The 15,435-nt window shown below is 37.2% G+C and overlaps 1 protein-coding gene across 2 annotated transcripts in view; it reads left to right on the top strand.

The window, feature by feature from the left end:
- The window catches only part of SLC9A9 (solute carrier family 9 member A9), a 280,377-nt gene that overhangs the window by 221,066 nt on the left and 43,876 nt on the right, over window positions 1-15,435 (top strand). For both annotated transcript variants that reach the window (XM_070753367.1, XM_070753366.1), the window contains exon 14: window positions 3,068-3,147. In XM_070753367.1, coding sequence (XP_070609468.1) covers window positions 3,068-3,147 — 80 coding nt within the window. The remainder of the gene's footprint in view (window positions 1-3,067; window positions 3,148-15,435) is intronic.

Genomic DNA, 15,435 nt, shown 5'->3' with positions numbered 1-15,435 from the left:
TATCATGGGCTTTCCTAAATATGCCCATGTTACTCCAACATTCCGCAGTCTGCATTGGTTGCCGATCGGTTTCCGGTCACAATTCAAATGGTTGGTTATGACCTATAAAGCCCTTCATGGCATCGGACCAGAATATCTCCGGGACCGCCTTCTGCTGCATGAATCCCAGCGACCAGTTAGGTCCCACAGAGTTGGTCTTCTCCGGGTCCCGTCAACTAAACAATGTCATCTGGCGGGACCCAGGGGAAGAGCTTTCTCTGTGGTGGCCCCGACTCTCTGGAACCAACTCCCCCCAGATATCAGAGTTGCCCCCACCCTCCTTGCCTTTCGCAAGCTCCTTAAAACCCACCTCTGTCGTCAGGCATGGGGGAATTGAAATTTTCTCTTCCCCCCTAGGCTTATAGAATTTATACATGGTATGTGTGTATGTATGATTGGTTCTTTAAATTGGGTTTTTTAAGATTATTTTTAATATTAGATTTGTTTACATTGTCTTTTTTTATTGTTGTTAGCCGCCCCGAGTCTTCGGAGAGGGGTGGCATACAAATCAAATCAAATCAATTAAATAATAAATAAATAAATAAATAAATAAATAAATAAATAAATAAATAAATAAATAAATAAATAAATAACCAACCAACCAACCAACCAACCAACCAACCAACCAGCAGGTCGCTACCAGTTTGGGTGAACTTGTCTGAACCAGGTGGAACCCACCATTGATCCTCTCCAACACAACCTTTCTGGTTCCATTTATTTGTGAGGCTATTCCTCTTCCCTCCAGAAGTCCATGGCAATATTAAAAAACACAGAAAAGGCTTATATCCTATGTCAGACGTGCCTCAGCTTGAGTCTCAAAGTACGAATGATCCTTAACAACATTGGGTTGAGAAAGATACACAATAATCTACTAGAAGGCAGGTGAAATATAGTAGTGCAAAGCCTGAGCTGAAATTTGCAGTGCCAAAACCCCAAGTGTAGAGTTTTCCTACATTCCATTGTTGGTTCCCCATTGTCCAATCAATTTCTAAGAGGATGTTTTGGAAACGGCAGGATGATTGTAGAATGGATTGCAGCTGCGGTCTTCCCATTACAGAGTGACCTTGAAATGTCCTTTTGAACAGGCACTTTCTTAACTTTTACTTTCCCCTCAAGTGATCCTCCTCCCTCTCAGGGTTCATGGCAGACAGAAATGATTGCATAGCACAGACACGAGGTGGCAATTCTGTCACCCCATTTATTTGACAGGAACTCCAGGGGCTATAGAAGAGGTGTTGGCTGGCTGTACATTTTGCCTCACTGTTTCCAAGTATAACCAAACAAGTGTGATCAAAACATGGTCTGTTGTACAAAGATGATGAAAATGTTTGTACGATCTCAGAGATCTCCTTAGAGTAAAAGGAAAGACAAGCATTTTAAGGGGTTTTTTTTCCCATTGTACAAAATGAATGCTGTTCATTTCAACTGGGCATAATTAATTGCATTAAAATCAGTCTAATTCTTTTACTTGCTTTATGTGCATATAGTAGAGAAAACATCTTTATTAGTTTACTTTCTAAATATATTGGACCAGATAATTTCTCTAAAAATTATAACATATTTATAATTATAATTATAACGAGCCGGGGTGGCGCAGCAGGTAGAGTGCTGTACTGCAGGCCACTGAAGCTGACTTGTAGATCTGAAGGTCAGCGGTTCAAATCTCATCACCGGCTCAAGGTTGACTCAGCCTTCCATCCTTCCGAGGTGGGTAAAATGAGGACCCGGATTGTGGGGGCAATAGCCTAGCTCTGTTAAAAAAGTGCTATTGCTAACATGTTGTAAGCCGCCCTGAGTCTAAGGAGAAGGGCGACATAAAAATTGAATAAATAAATAAATAAACAAACAAACAAACAAACATAAAACGTTGAGGTACAGAGCAGGTTATCATTTTAATTCAAAAGAAAAACAATAAAATTAAAATCAATTGTTGTGCATTTGTTGTGCACTGCAGAAGCATTTCCAAAATATCTAGAAAACTGTCCACAACATAGTAATAATTGTCTGTATAAATTAAATAAGTTTAAGTTCAAGAGGAAATGAACTTTTCAGTACAAAGATGATCCAATGGATGTGCATAATGGCTCAGTAGGAAACAGTAAAATGAGAAAATTGGGGTTCAGTAATCTGTGGTATCAATGTGTAGTATAAAAATACAACACAGCAAACATAGAAGTTAATTTATTCCCCCAAAAACCCTATCGTTTTTCTACAATCATAGGAGAGAACATGAAACTTAGCATAGATCACATATCCATGATTAACATTGCCAGAGGCCAGGCCAGGTGTAACTCATAGATAGGAGTTTACAAGCACCAGGGAGTGAAAATAAATGGTTACAGAAAAAGAGTGCATATTTAAGAGAGATTGAACAGACGAGCTGTGTGATTTAGATCTATATTGAGCAGTCATGCTGCTGAAGTTAAACTCATCTGGTTACTGCCTAGGTGGAGAAAATTCCAAAACATAGTATAAACAATTTTGAATTCCATTAGTGAAAATCACCACAGCATAAAGATATTTTTAAAAATCTAGGTAGTTGCATTCATAATTTAGGTGTATTTTCAATTGTATCTGAGTATTGTTAGATTCCCAACCCCAGAATATGATGTTGAGAAAGATTAAAGGCAAAAGGAGAAGGGTATGGCAGAGGATGGGATGGTTATATACTGTCATCCTTGCAATGAACCTGAACCCCAACAAACAGTGGACAATAGAGCACCCTGGCCTGCTATGGTCCATGGGAACAGAAAGAGCTGAAGATGACTTAGTGACTGAACAAGAACTGTTAGATTAACTGATTTTTGAATTTTTAATTGTGTTCTTTATACATACATACATACATACATACATACATACATACATACATACAGTACATACAAACATATATACATACAAACATATATACATACATACATGCATACATGCATACATGCATATATATAATTTGTTATTAAAATATGGTAATCTTTAATTGCAAAGAACATGATAATCAGAATCATCTTTTTAATTTTCAATATCTTTACAGGCTGCAAATAACTTGGATAAAAGCAAAACCAAAGCAGAAAGTGCTTGGCTGTTCAGAATATGGTATGGTTTTGATCATAAGTATCCTTCTATTTTGTTACACTAAATATTCATGGTAGTAATTTCATCAAAGGAGGAAATAATATAGATAAATCTGGTAAGATAATGAGAACTTTTCATTTTAATTCCTGTATGAAATCATAGTATTGATATAAAAAATTAATAATGGTTGCAAAATTTGGAGAAAGATGAAAGACACAAATATTCAAAACTGGGTAAATTTACTTAATCTGGTAAACGCATATTTATATTGAAATGGACAAATTAATAGCACTAATATTGTTCAGTGAATAAACAAGAATCTGGTTTATTATTTATTTTAATTTTTAAAAGGAGGCATAATTTCCTAGGGATGATGTATGTAGAATGCGGCTGATGATCCAACTAATTCATTCAATTACTACTTTATATCACTATAAGCTAATAGATTCTTGAATATACTCTAACAAACTGATTCTCCTTCCTGTTATAAGGATGAATCTTTCTTTACTGATACTTATACATAAACATGTTTCCATAGACAACTACAGTATATGCTTAAATCCTTGAAGATATTAACAATTCAAGTTGCTATTGCCAGGACTAAGCATTTTCATATGCTAAATCTCATTCTGGAAAAAGCCCCAGCCACTTAGAGGCACACCAATCATCTAAATGAAATGCTCCTGCAATCTCTGCGTCCTTCTTTTAGCGATAGTATGAATTGTTGCCTATGGAACTCAGAAGCATTAAGTAATATATTTATCCTGAATTACTGAAGAAAGGAAAACCTTTGGGCCTACTCTTTTTCCAGATGATATAACTGGAGAATAACGCATATTGCATCTAGAGCTAGAAAAAGGCTTTTTGCTTAGGTCTGATCAACTTTGTCTATTTTATTCATTTATTTATTTATTACAAATACTATAAGCCACTTAAATTAGGCAATTCTGGCATTAAAATACTTGCAAGAAAACAAATGGCTCTTTCTTGTAGCACATTATCTTCATATATTATTTAAACTGGTTTCTTCTATGGTCTGGATTGTATAAGGTCTTATTCAAGGGCAGCGAGTCACATATTTAAATTTCCATATAAAAATCCCATTAATTTAAGACTGTTAATAGTAATATCTCTTTCTCTCTCTCTTCCTAAGAAGAAGGCAGTGGCAAACTATTTCCAAAAATGTTGCCAAGGAAACTTCAGGGATTTGTCTAGACAGTTGCCAAGTGTCAAAGATGACTCAAAGTAACTGGAAAATAAAGAGCTAAGCTGAAATCTTTCTCCCTAACTTTTTTTTTCTATATAACTCAGAATTTCACGGAATCCTGCAACCTATCGCATGTAGTATCAAGTAGCACTGTTCAAAATTAGAATTATAGTTCATATTATACACGAGAGGATGCTGAACATTTTAAGTTATAATGGGTGAATTAAAGGGTTATCAACATATCCTTTTAGTTATCTAAAAGTTCACACTTTCCTGGAAAAAAATCTGTGTGGTCACCAAAGATCAACACTGACCTAAGGGCACATTATGTTGATGCTACAATGGTGCAAAGTCCATGTTTCGAATTAAAAATATTCAATATGGAGAATTGCTAGATATTTTTGTAGTTTGAGAAGTTATACAGTATGTTATTTATATCACAGTATATAATTTATTAGTTTTTGTTCTTTTTTATTCAGTTATACTTTGTCATATACAGATCTTCCCTGGATTTAATCTGAATTCTCTTTTGTCTCCATCTAATATACTCTTAGTACTATTTAATCTACAAAAAGTTTTTAAAATTCCTTTCTTGGTTTTGAGCGAGGATAAAATATAAGTTTTGACAGCTTAAAATAATTTTGGGCTCTGCCTTGTGAGAAAGCCTTTATCTTGCTTATCCAAAGTAACACATTTGTGTTCCAGTAGAAGAAAAGTTGACCATCAAAAGGAATATCTTACTATGATCTTAAATATGCCCTTTATTATAGGTCATCCTAAGATTTGGAAAGAGGCAGATCTTGTTTTATGAACAATTCAGGAGTGGAAAATGAAGAGTCTTTTATGTTTTAATTGAAAAAAGGTTTTTAAAAAGCCACTTTGCAGACTCTGAAAGCTTTTGCTTATAGAATGGGAAATGCATGCAAATTCATAACAATGTACAATGCTAACAAAAAGGGGGGGAACATTTCCTTTCTGTTCACAGAACATTATTTATTTTTATTTATTTATTTATTTTGTCCAATACACAATGAGGGTTTTAGTGAGTATATATCTATATACACATAGTAAAATGCATGATGAAGGTTATAGAGGAGATACTCATAGTAAAATATATCTAAGAAAAAATAGAAAAGAAGATAATAGAACATATCAATGAAAGAATAGAGGAAGAGATATAGGAATAGAAGAAAGGTATAGGAGATATAGAAGAGCAATAAGACAGGGGACGGAAGGCACTCTAGTGCACTTGTACTCACCCCTTACTGACCTCTTAGGAATCTGGATAGGTCAACCGTAGATAATCTAAGGGTAAAGTGTTGGGGGTTTGGGGATGACACTATGGAGTCCGGGATGAGTTCCATGCTTCGACAACTCGGTTACTGAAGTCATATTTTTTACAGTCAAGTTTGGAGCAGTTAATATTAAGTTTAAATCTGTTGTGTGCTCTTGTGTTGTTGTGGTTGAAGCTGAATTAGTCGCCGACAGGCAGGACGTTGCAGCATATGATCTTGTGGGCAATACTCAGATCTTGTTTAAGGCGTCTTAGTTCTAAACTTTCTAGGCCCAGGATTGAAAGTCTAGTCTCGTAGGGTATTCTATTTCGAGTGGAGGAGTGAAGGGGTCTTCTGGTGAAGTATCTTTGGACATTTTCAAGGGTGTTAATGTCTGAGATGCGATATGGGTTCCAAACAGATGAGCTGTATTCGAGGATGGGTCTGGCAAAAGTTTTGTAAGCTCTGGTAAGTAGTGTGAGATTGCCAGAGCAGAAGCTACGTAGGATTAGGTTTACAACTCTTGAAGCCTTCTTGGCTATGTTGTTGCAGTGGGCTTTGGCACTTAAATCTTTTGTTATTAGTATACCAAGGTCTTTAACCGAGTGGGGATTATCTGTGATAATTTGATTATTCAGTTCATATTTGTATATTTGTACTATCTTTTTCATAACTCTGAGTATCACGCATTTGAAGTAGAAAACAGACACCCCAAGATGGCTGGAATTGACCATAGAAACAGAATCTTGAAAGTCTGGCAGCATTTTCTCTCATGAATTAGAGGGAGTTTCTTTCTGATGTTTTCTTCCTATCAAGGGCTTCAATTATAATATTCTAAATATTGTCACCTAGTTTCTCTCAGGGCATTTCTGTCGTTCTCTGCAGTTAAGGTAGATCAGGGTAGAGGGGTGAGAAGTTCTGCCAACATCAACTTCTCTTCCAGTCATAAATAGAATACTATTTAATTGTTCCAAATAGTTTAAAAAATAATATATTTTTTCATTGTATATGATACCTTGTTTTTGTTTTCATATCTTGATTACGTTAATGAGATTTTGAAATCACTGAAAACTGAGTGGCAGGGTATTTCGTATTTTATCAGAATGAGATCCATATGTTCATAAATAAATCATGGTGCTACATCTGTTCACTTTGTGCCCTCTGAAAAGTTTGGATAGCTTTCACACTCATAAGCAAATCAAGCATGATGGTACACTCATTTGCAGGTATTTAGCCTGAAAAAAGGCAGCTGTAGACATTTTGGTCCCCTTGGCAAAGTTATGCTCTGATGCTCTTGTGGTTTGATTCATCTTCCAATTCTGATAGGAATTTTAAAAAGACTTCCTCTTATTTATTTCTTTTTGCAGCAGAGGCGGAGTAACGACACAGACACAAGAGCTGGATTTAAACTGGGTCATTTTTATTAATTAAATTTGCATAATTTATTTAAATAAATTTGCATAAATTAACTATAACCCTAAACAAGGACCCGCAGGGTCAAACAATTGCTTCCGGGGCGGAAAATGACATCATAAAAACTTCCGGGGCAACATATGGGCGTAGCTCCATGCTGATCCAGGTGAGGGGCCACGCCCTCACCTGACTCACTGCCATGCACTTGCATGTGGGAGGCCCCGCTGTCTATCCCATACAAGGGGAAAGCAATGGGCGGGACCCAAAGACAGGTTCCCCCCAATTGCTCAGGTCGCTTCCACCACAAGCCTTTGGAGAGAACCTGTCAATCATCCCCAAAGATGCCCAATGGAGAATACGCAGTTGCTAAACCACCACCCAGTTTTCCACCCCTAACCTGCCTACCCAAATGACCAAAGGTATGCCAATTAGCCTGAGCATGAGCGAAGCACCCCCTAATCGTGTATCCGTCACCGCAGTGTGGAATAGGCGAAAAACGGTTGCAGAAAATACCGCGACCGCCAAAAATTCCTATTCGGCCTCCCGAGGGGCGACCCCCACTGGCACACTGAAAGATAGGGAGGGCGGGTGGGTGTTCACCTCTTGTCATCCAGGGCGAAAAGGAAGCCCTGGAGCCTGTCCAGCCCTTTTATAGGGCTGCAGGCTCTGCCCTGGATGACATCACTGGGAAGGCCAAAGCCTTCCCAGGAGTAAACAAGATGGCAGCCGCACCGAAGGTCAGTGTCTCCCTGGCCCTGCAGCAAAACGGGCCAGGGATAAGTCACCGGCCTGGTATTCTTTGAATTGTTGAGCCTTACAGTCATGATTTTTAGTCCTGGGAAAGTTTTGTTTTTTCTTTTGTTGGACATTTTCAATCTGTTTACGTATTAAATAATTTTAATTATACCAGCACCCATTGTTGTTATAGGGCAATAATTCTGCAAAAATATATTTACCTCTTGAGTAGGTGCACTGGCTCACAAAATATATTGTTATTGCTTTTCTCTTTTTAACTGAATTTCTATATCACATTGAATGTTCAATGTGATTGTATTGAATGTTCAAAGCACTGAGTTAATCAGTTCATCAGTAGTTTCTTTTTAAGTCTCTTTTTTTCGCCTTACAACACTGAATATGCTTAACTTTGCTTTTGTAGTGCCTAAAGCCTTTTAAATAGCTTCTTCCTTCCCTGTTTATTTCTAACACTTTCTTTTTAAAGTCACTTTAAACAAGCTTCACTTTGTACTCGGAATATTTTGCTTTTCAAGTGTAACTCTTATTGACATGAAATGCATAATAGCTGCAAATTAAAATCTTACCTGGTCAGGTAATCACTCACAGTTCCTGAAAGAATGTCATTATTAGTGTAAATTGCTTTGGAATTTGACTAGGAATCATGTGAATGAAAGAAATCTAGATTAAGATAACTAAAATGCAAATATACAACACGATAGATAATACTTAGAAGCAGCTCATAAAACTAAAAGTTATAGATTTAGAAACACAGTAACTTTTTCAAGCAGACAAATGTAACTCTAAAATTTGAGTACCCACGTGTTCATATTTTTCTGACTAAGATCTTGCTACAGAATATAATATAAAGACATCAACAGATAAAAGTTATAAAATACAATGAGATAAACTTTATCTGTTCAGTTTCTGTTTTTCATACAACTGGTACAAATAGACCTGTGATCAAAAAATACAAAATATTATATGCAAGTACTTCTTTTTCCTAATTCCTCTAGGAAACTGGATGAGCAAAAATTTTGATAAAGTCCCATTTGACAGCCATCTATTACATTCATAGAAACATAGAAGACTGACGGCAGAAAAAGACCTCATGATCCATCTAGTCTGCCCTTATACTATTTCCTGTATTTTATCTTAGGATGGATATATGTTTATCCTAGGCATATTTAAATTCAGTTACTGTGGATTTACCAACCACGTCTGCTGGAAGTTTGTTCCAAGGATCTACTACTCTTTCAGTAAAATAATATTTTCTCATGTTGCTTTTGATCTTTCCCCCAACTAACTTCAGATTGTGTTCCCTTGTTCTTGTGTTCACTTTCCTATTAAAAACACTTCCCTCCTGGACCTTATTTAACCCTTTAACATATTTAAATGTTTCGATCATGTCCCCCCTTTTCCTTCTGTCCTCCAGACTATACAGATTGAGTTCATTAAGTCTTTCCTGATACGTTTTATGCTTTAAGACCTTCAACCATTCTTGTAGCCCGTCTTTGGACCCGTTCAATTTTGTCAATATCTTTTTTTAGGTGAGGTCTCCAGAACTGAACACAGTATTCCAAATGTGGTCTCACCAGCACTCTATATAGCGGGATCATAATCTCCCTCTTCCTGCTTGTTATACCTCTAGCTATGCAGCCAAGCATCCTACTTGCTTTCCCTACCGCCTGACTGCACTGTTCACCCATTTTGAGACTGTCAGAAATCACTACCCCTAAATCCTTCTCTTCTGAAGTTTTTGCTAACACAGAACTGCCAATACGTACATTCACACTAGAAAAGTTCATAAAGAAAAGCGTTGTTCCATACTTTTTGCCTGCTTTCTCTTCTTCCTTTCCATATGATTTTTTTTCGTACTATAAATGCATATTTAGAATTTATTAAATCTGTAAGTTTTCACACATCATCATCTGTCATACTCCACACCAGCCACAGCCGTAAATCTCTACTTTTCAGAAATTCCGTCTCCACATTCATGGATGTGGGAACAGAAGCATTATAGATTCAACTAAATTAGATGCTTCACTGAATTCAGAGAAAAAGTAATTTATATACTAAAATGTGCCTGCTGCTGAATGCAGGTTTTTTGGGGTGTGCACGCACACACATGTTCAAAAAAGCGGGAAGGGAAGGAGTGTGAATGAATCTCAATGTTTAAAATATTTCTTTCTTCCTGTCCTTTTGAATCAATAGTCTTTTTCCCATTCTTCTCCTGGTTTTTAAAGTAAAGAACATTAATTCCATAATAATTCTGTCTAGTCTAAGCTTTTATTCATTTGTGAATGTTACTCTATTCACCTTCTAAAATAATCTGTTCCACTCCTTTTTGTCTACAAATGACATCTATTCAGTGCTGCTTCCTATTACACAGGGATGCTATTTATTGAAAACTGAATTCAGATCTAGTCATAGTTGCATGTGTGTATACAGTATTAGGAGACTTTGCATTATGTTGGGTCACCAACACTAGAACAAAATGTTTCTCTGTCATGGCTCCTATCAGAGTATTCATGCTTCTGGTGAAACTTGCGCTGAAATTATCATATTTTTGGGAGTATAAGATGCACCTTTTTTACTTGCAAGGGGACATACATGCGTGTGAGATTTTGGCAATTTTTTGCTTCTGGGCATATACAGAGACATTCAGAAGTTTGAGACAAATAAAACACCTCTACTGTCAGGGTTCCAAATAGCATCGGAAATTAAATCAGAGTCCAAAGCAAAGTATTCCTAAAAGTTCCAATTTATTAGCAGAGCTATGTTGGTAGATCTGGGAGAATCTGAAGTCCCAGGAGTTTCTCCACCCAGTTGAAAGTTCAAGCCCTTGTCCCCACACCCCAGGTCCATCACATTGATCAATCTTCATCTGCCAACTTAGCAGCAACTCGCATCTTCTTCCGTGCAGGTGCAGGAGTGCAAAGACAAAGGATGACCTTGACAATCTAGAAGGAATTTGTTATGGCCACATGCACACATCCCTCATGCAGTGACTCCTCCCAAATCCCCATAGCAAATAATACATTTTAAAATAGCATAAAATATGGCAGGCCAAAGAGCCCAGGTAAAATGGCTTTGGCCTGACAAGTAAATTTGCTGTACATGAAATTATATGCCAAATTTGGAATAGGTAAGAATTTTATATTTACTTCTGAAATTTTATTTGCCTTAGTAAGATTCAGTAGACTAGGGGACTGGTTCAAATGTCCCAGGTCTTTAAATCAAGATACTTTTAACCATTAGCCTATGCAGCTGACTCACATTGGCTGTTATCTCATCAAACTAGCCTAGTGTAGCATCATATCATGCCCAAACAATAATAATTTCTTCCCATATTTCTTGTTTTATACATAGCTTCCTTCTCTTCTTAATTAGAACTTTATTTGACATTTATGGAGAACAAATACCAAAAGAAACAACATGATACGAAGGAATTTCAAAGGTCATAAAATGCTATTTCTGGCCTTAGAAAGGGCAGGTGTGAAGAAGTGTGGTTGGCATTAATTCTTGTTTCCTTATGTAACTGGACCTTTTTCCCCACAACAGTATTCTTGTATAGATCTATCTCCAAGGTTCTGAAGGTAGCTGTGTTTGATAGCATACTGTTAGTAAACTTTAAACATGTTTTATATGTATTGCTCCATGATACATAATTATGAAACTCTAAGAAAAGATGTAAGCTTTTCGAGACTGCCTTCTGCTGCACGAATCCCAGCGACTGATTAGGTCCCACAGAGTCGGCCTTCTCCGGGTCCCGTCAACTAAACAATGTCAGTTGGCGGGCCCCAGGGGAAGAGCCTTCTCTGTGGCGGCCCCAACTCTCTGGAACCAGCTCCCCCCAGAGATTAGAACTTCCCCTACCCTCCTTGCCTTTCATAAACTTCTCAAAACCCACCTTTGTCGTCAGGCATGGGGGAATTGAGATATCTCCCCCGGGCCTATATAATTTATGTATGGTATGTTTGTAGGTATGTCTGCTTAAAAATGGGGTTTTCTTAACTACTTTAAATTTTAAAATTGTAAATTATTAGATTTGTTATGAATTGTTTTATTATGTTGTGAGCCGTCCCAAATCTACGGAAAGGGGCGGCATACAAATCTAATGAATGAATGAATAAATAAATAAGCTTAAATTGGGTGATCTTTGACTAACTTCCATTCATTTAGTGACCATTCGAAGTTACAATGACACTGTAAAAAGCAACTTACAACCAGTAGTTGCATTTAGAACTATTGCAGCATTCTCACAATCACATGATCAAAACTTGGATGCTTGGCAAGGTATTCACATCCCAGACTCATGTAATAATCATGTGTGAGCTTCCCAACCAGCTTCCAACAAGTCAATGGGGGAAGCCACATTCACTTAATAGCTGTCTTAATGAGTCCCTTTAACAACTGCAGTAATTTGCTTAACTATGGCAAAAAAGATCCTAAAATTACATGCAACTGACTTAATAACAGCCTTATTGAATAATAGAAACACTGGTCCAAATTGTGGTCATAAGTTGAGGGGCATAGTTCCCTCTAAGCTGAGCAGTGAGCAATCGCTCACTTAAAAATCATCATCAACTCAGAGTTTTCCAAACCTGCACAGAAGCCTAGAGGGAAAGAGTGAGAGGGAAGGAGAGAGAGAGGAAGAGAGGAAGAGAGAGAAACAGATAGAAAAAAGAAAGGAAGGAAGAGAGAAAGAAAAAGAATGGGAGTAAGGAAGAGAGAAAGAAAATCAAAATCTAGTTTGAAACTAGCTCAACTATTTAACTGGCATTTTGATATTGATAGAGTTGCCCTATTATGAGCTCACTGTTATAGACACACAGTACAGTATTTTATTTTGAAATTCTCTGAGGCAAAACAGGGTGGGTTTTTTATTTATTTGTTTGTTTGTTTGTTTATTATTTCTGTGCCGCCCAGTCCCAAAGGATTGCCGCTCAGACACTATACTTTTCCGCCCACCCACCCCAAAAAAATTAGAGGGAACACTGTTGAGGGGTATTTGTATTCTTCCTCAAGTTTGTTCCTACTCTCTTCTTTATTAAATTCTGGAAATATGTCTTATTTTCTTCCTATGATACTATGTCTTCTAACACCTGAAGGCACAAGTATTTCTAATCAGTACAGGAATTTCACTGCAATTATTTCAGAGTTATTTTTTATTTCTTTAAAGGTCATATCATTATTTAATCACCCATCAAAGAGTAACATATGGCCATTGCTTGGAGATCTTTTTTACCACATCAGCACAAGCATGCTAATGTGTCACAGAAGACCATATTGTCTGTATGAACTAGGAAATGGTGGTCTATGCAATAGATGTGTAGTACAGAAAGCCACCATTGCCAGATGTGTTAAATAAAAAAGACAATGGCCTTGAAGATGATATAATCAAATGGCATGAGGCATGAATCACCTGGTACTTGTTGTACATCGATGCTTGTTACTTCACATCATACTTAGAGGAAATAAAGTTCAAGTAAAATGAATAGATAGTCTATTGAATGGGGAAACATTAACACTAAGATATCCCAATGTATTTTGCTAATACCATTTATATTGTACCCAATGAGGCACATAGAGCTTCTTCCAAATATGGATTAGTTGTTTATAGAGAACTTTAATGCCACAAGGGACCGCCTTCTCCCTTACTGTGGCCAGTAAGGGTCCACAGAGATGGCCTTCTCCAGGTTGTATCTGTTGTGTATACTCCCTTTCAGCCTGAGGATTATTCAGATTCCGAAGTGGAGAGTGATTTTGAATTGGCAGATCGGCCTGATTTACAGATAGAAAGGAATGTTAGTGAAGAGGAGGAGAGGAAAGGGGGCCAATTGATGTACAGATGAATTCAGGATTGAGTGAGGAGGACTGGAGGTGGATTAACCCTTACTTCAGACGTTCTCAGAGGAGGTTAGAACAAGTTTCAGGGAAGAGACATTAGAAGGTGAGGAACTAGTTAATCAGTTACCTCACATCCGGGTGTGAACGGAAAAAGAAGCTGATTCCATTCAATCTTGTCATCCCAAAGTGGATGTGTCCACGACAGGCTCCGGAGTGTAAGCTAACAAGTGTGTGATTTATTGCTTGCTTTTATGACTCCTGGCTAGCACTGATTAGCCCATAAATTTTAGAATGACTTGTGGAATGTTTTTATGTCACTACCAAGATAATTTACTTAACTACTAAAGATAGAGATGAGAAAAGAAAGCACTGCGTGCAAAGCTGAATGGGAGAAAAAGGAGAAATAAAGAAGATGTTGTGTTTTTTACAAATATATGCATTGAGCAATCATTTATTCTAAATATTATCTGAATTAACCTGAATCCAGAATAGCGTCTGCCAAACAATGTCGGTTGCCGGGGCCTCAGGGAAGAATCTTCTCTGTGGTGGCTCCGACCCTTCAGAACCAATTGCCACTAGAGATCCGCACTATCTCCATCCTACTGGTCTTCCAGAAAGCCGTTAAGACCTGGCGTTTCCAGAAGACCTGGAATTAGGTTGAGATTGCAAGTATGAATGGTTTTTTATGTCATTACTGTTTTATTGAATTGTTGGTTTTCATTATTAGATTTTAAATGTTTTATTGTTGCTGTATTTATTTCTACTGTTAGTTGCTCAGAGTCCATTTTTAGTCCTATTTAGCAACATATAAATACAATAAATACAAATATAAGGATTAGTGAAGTTCACCACTGAAATTGTATGCCATCTGGTGGACCTTCCGTGTAAGAGTTCTCTCTGTCTACACATGTATGGATTCTAATATTTGAAAGTAGCTAGAAAGATATTTTCTCTTTCTATACATGTGGCCATCAAGAAAGCAACGGGAGATTGAATTGTTATTGCTGTTACTCAAGGAAATTTGTATGTCCAGAAACATAATTCCTAGAAAGCTCCATTACAATAGAGCTCTGGTGAGACCACATTTGGAGTACTGTGTTCAGTTCTGGAGACCTCACCTACAAAAAGATATTGACAAAATTGAACTGGTCCAAAGACGGGCTACAAGAATGGTGGATGGTCTTAAGTATAAAACGTATCAGGAAAGACTTAATGAACTCAATCTGTATAGTATGGAGGACAGAAGGAAAAGGGGGGACATGATCGAAACATTTAAATATGTTAAAGAGTTAAATAAGGTTCAGGAGGGAAGTGTTTTTAATAGGAAAGTGAACACAAGAACAAGGGGACACAATCTGAAGTTAGTTGGGGGAAAGATCAAAGGCAACATGAGAAAATATTATTTTACTGAAAGAGTAGTAGATCCTTGGAACAAACTTCCAGCAGACGTGGTTGGTAAATCCACAGTAACTGAATTTAAACATGCCTGGGATAAACATATATCCATTGTAAGATAAAATACAGGAAATAGTATAAGTTTAGTTTAGTTTAATCAGATTTGTATGCCGCCCCTCTCCGCAGACTCGGGGCGGCTCACAGCAACAACAATACAATGTAAAACAAATCTAATATTTAAGTTAATTTAAAAAACACCACAAATTAAAACCAATCATACATACTAGTGTACCATGCATACATTTTATAATCCTAGGGGGAGGGAACATGTCAATTCCTCCATGCCTGACGACAGAGGTGGATTTTAAGGAGCTTACAAAAGGCTAGGAGGGTGGGGGCAACTCTGATATCTGGGGGGAGTTGGTTCCAAAGGGTCGGGGCCGCCACAAAGAA

This window comes from Erythrolamprus reginae, chromosome 5 (assembly GCF_031021105.1).
Source record: "Erythrolamprus reginae isolate rEryReg1 chromosome 5, rEryReg1.hap1, whole genome shotgun sequence".
Classification (NCBI taxonomy): Eukaryota; Metazoa; Chordata; class Lepidosauria; order Squamata; family Dipsadidae; genus Erythrolamprus; species Erythrolamprus reginae.
The sequence above is the reverse complement of the archived record's forward strand: the minus strand, read 5'-3'. Positions and strand labels throughout refer to the sequence as shown.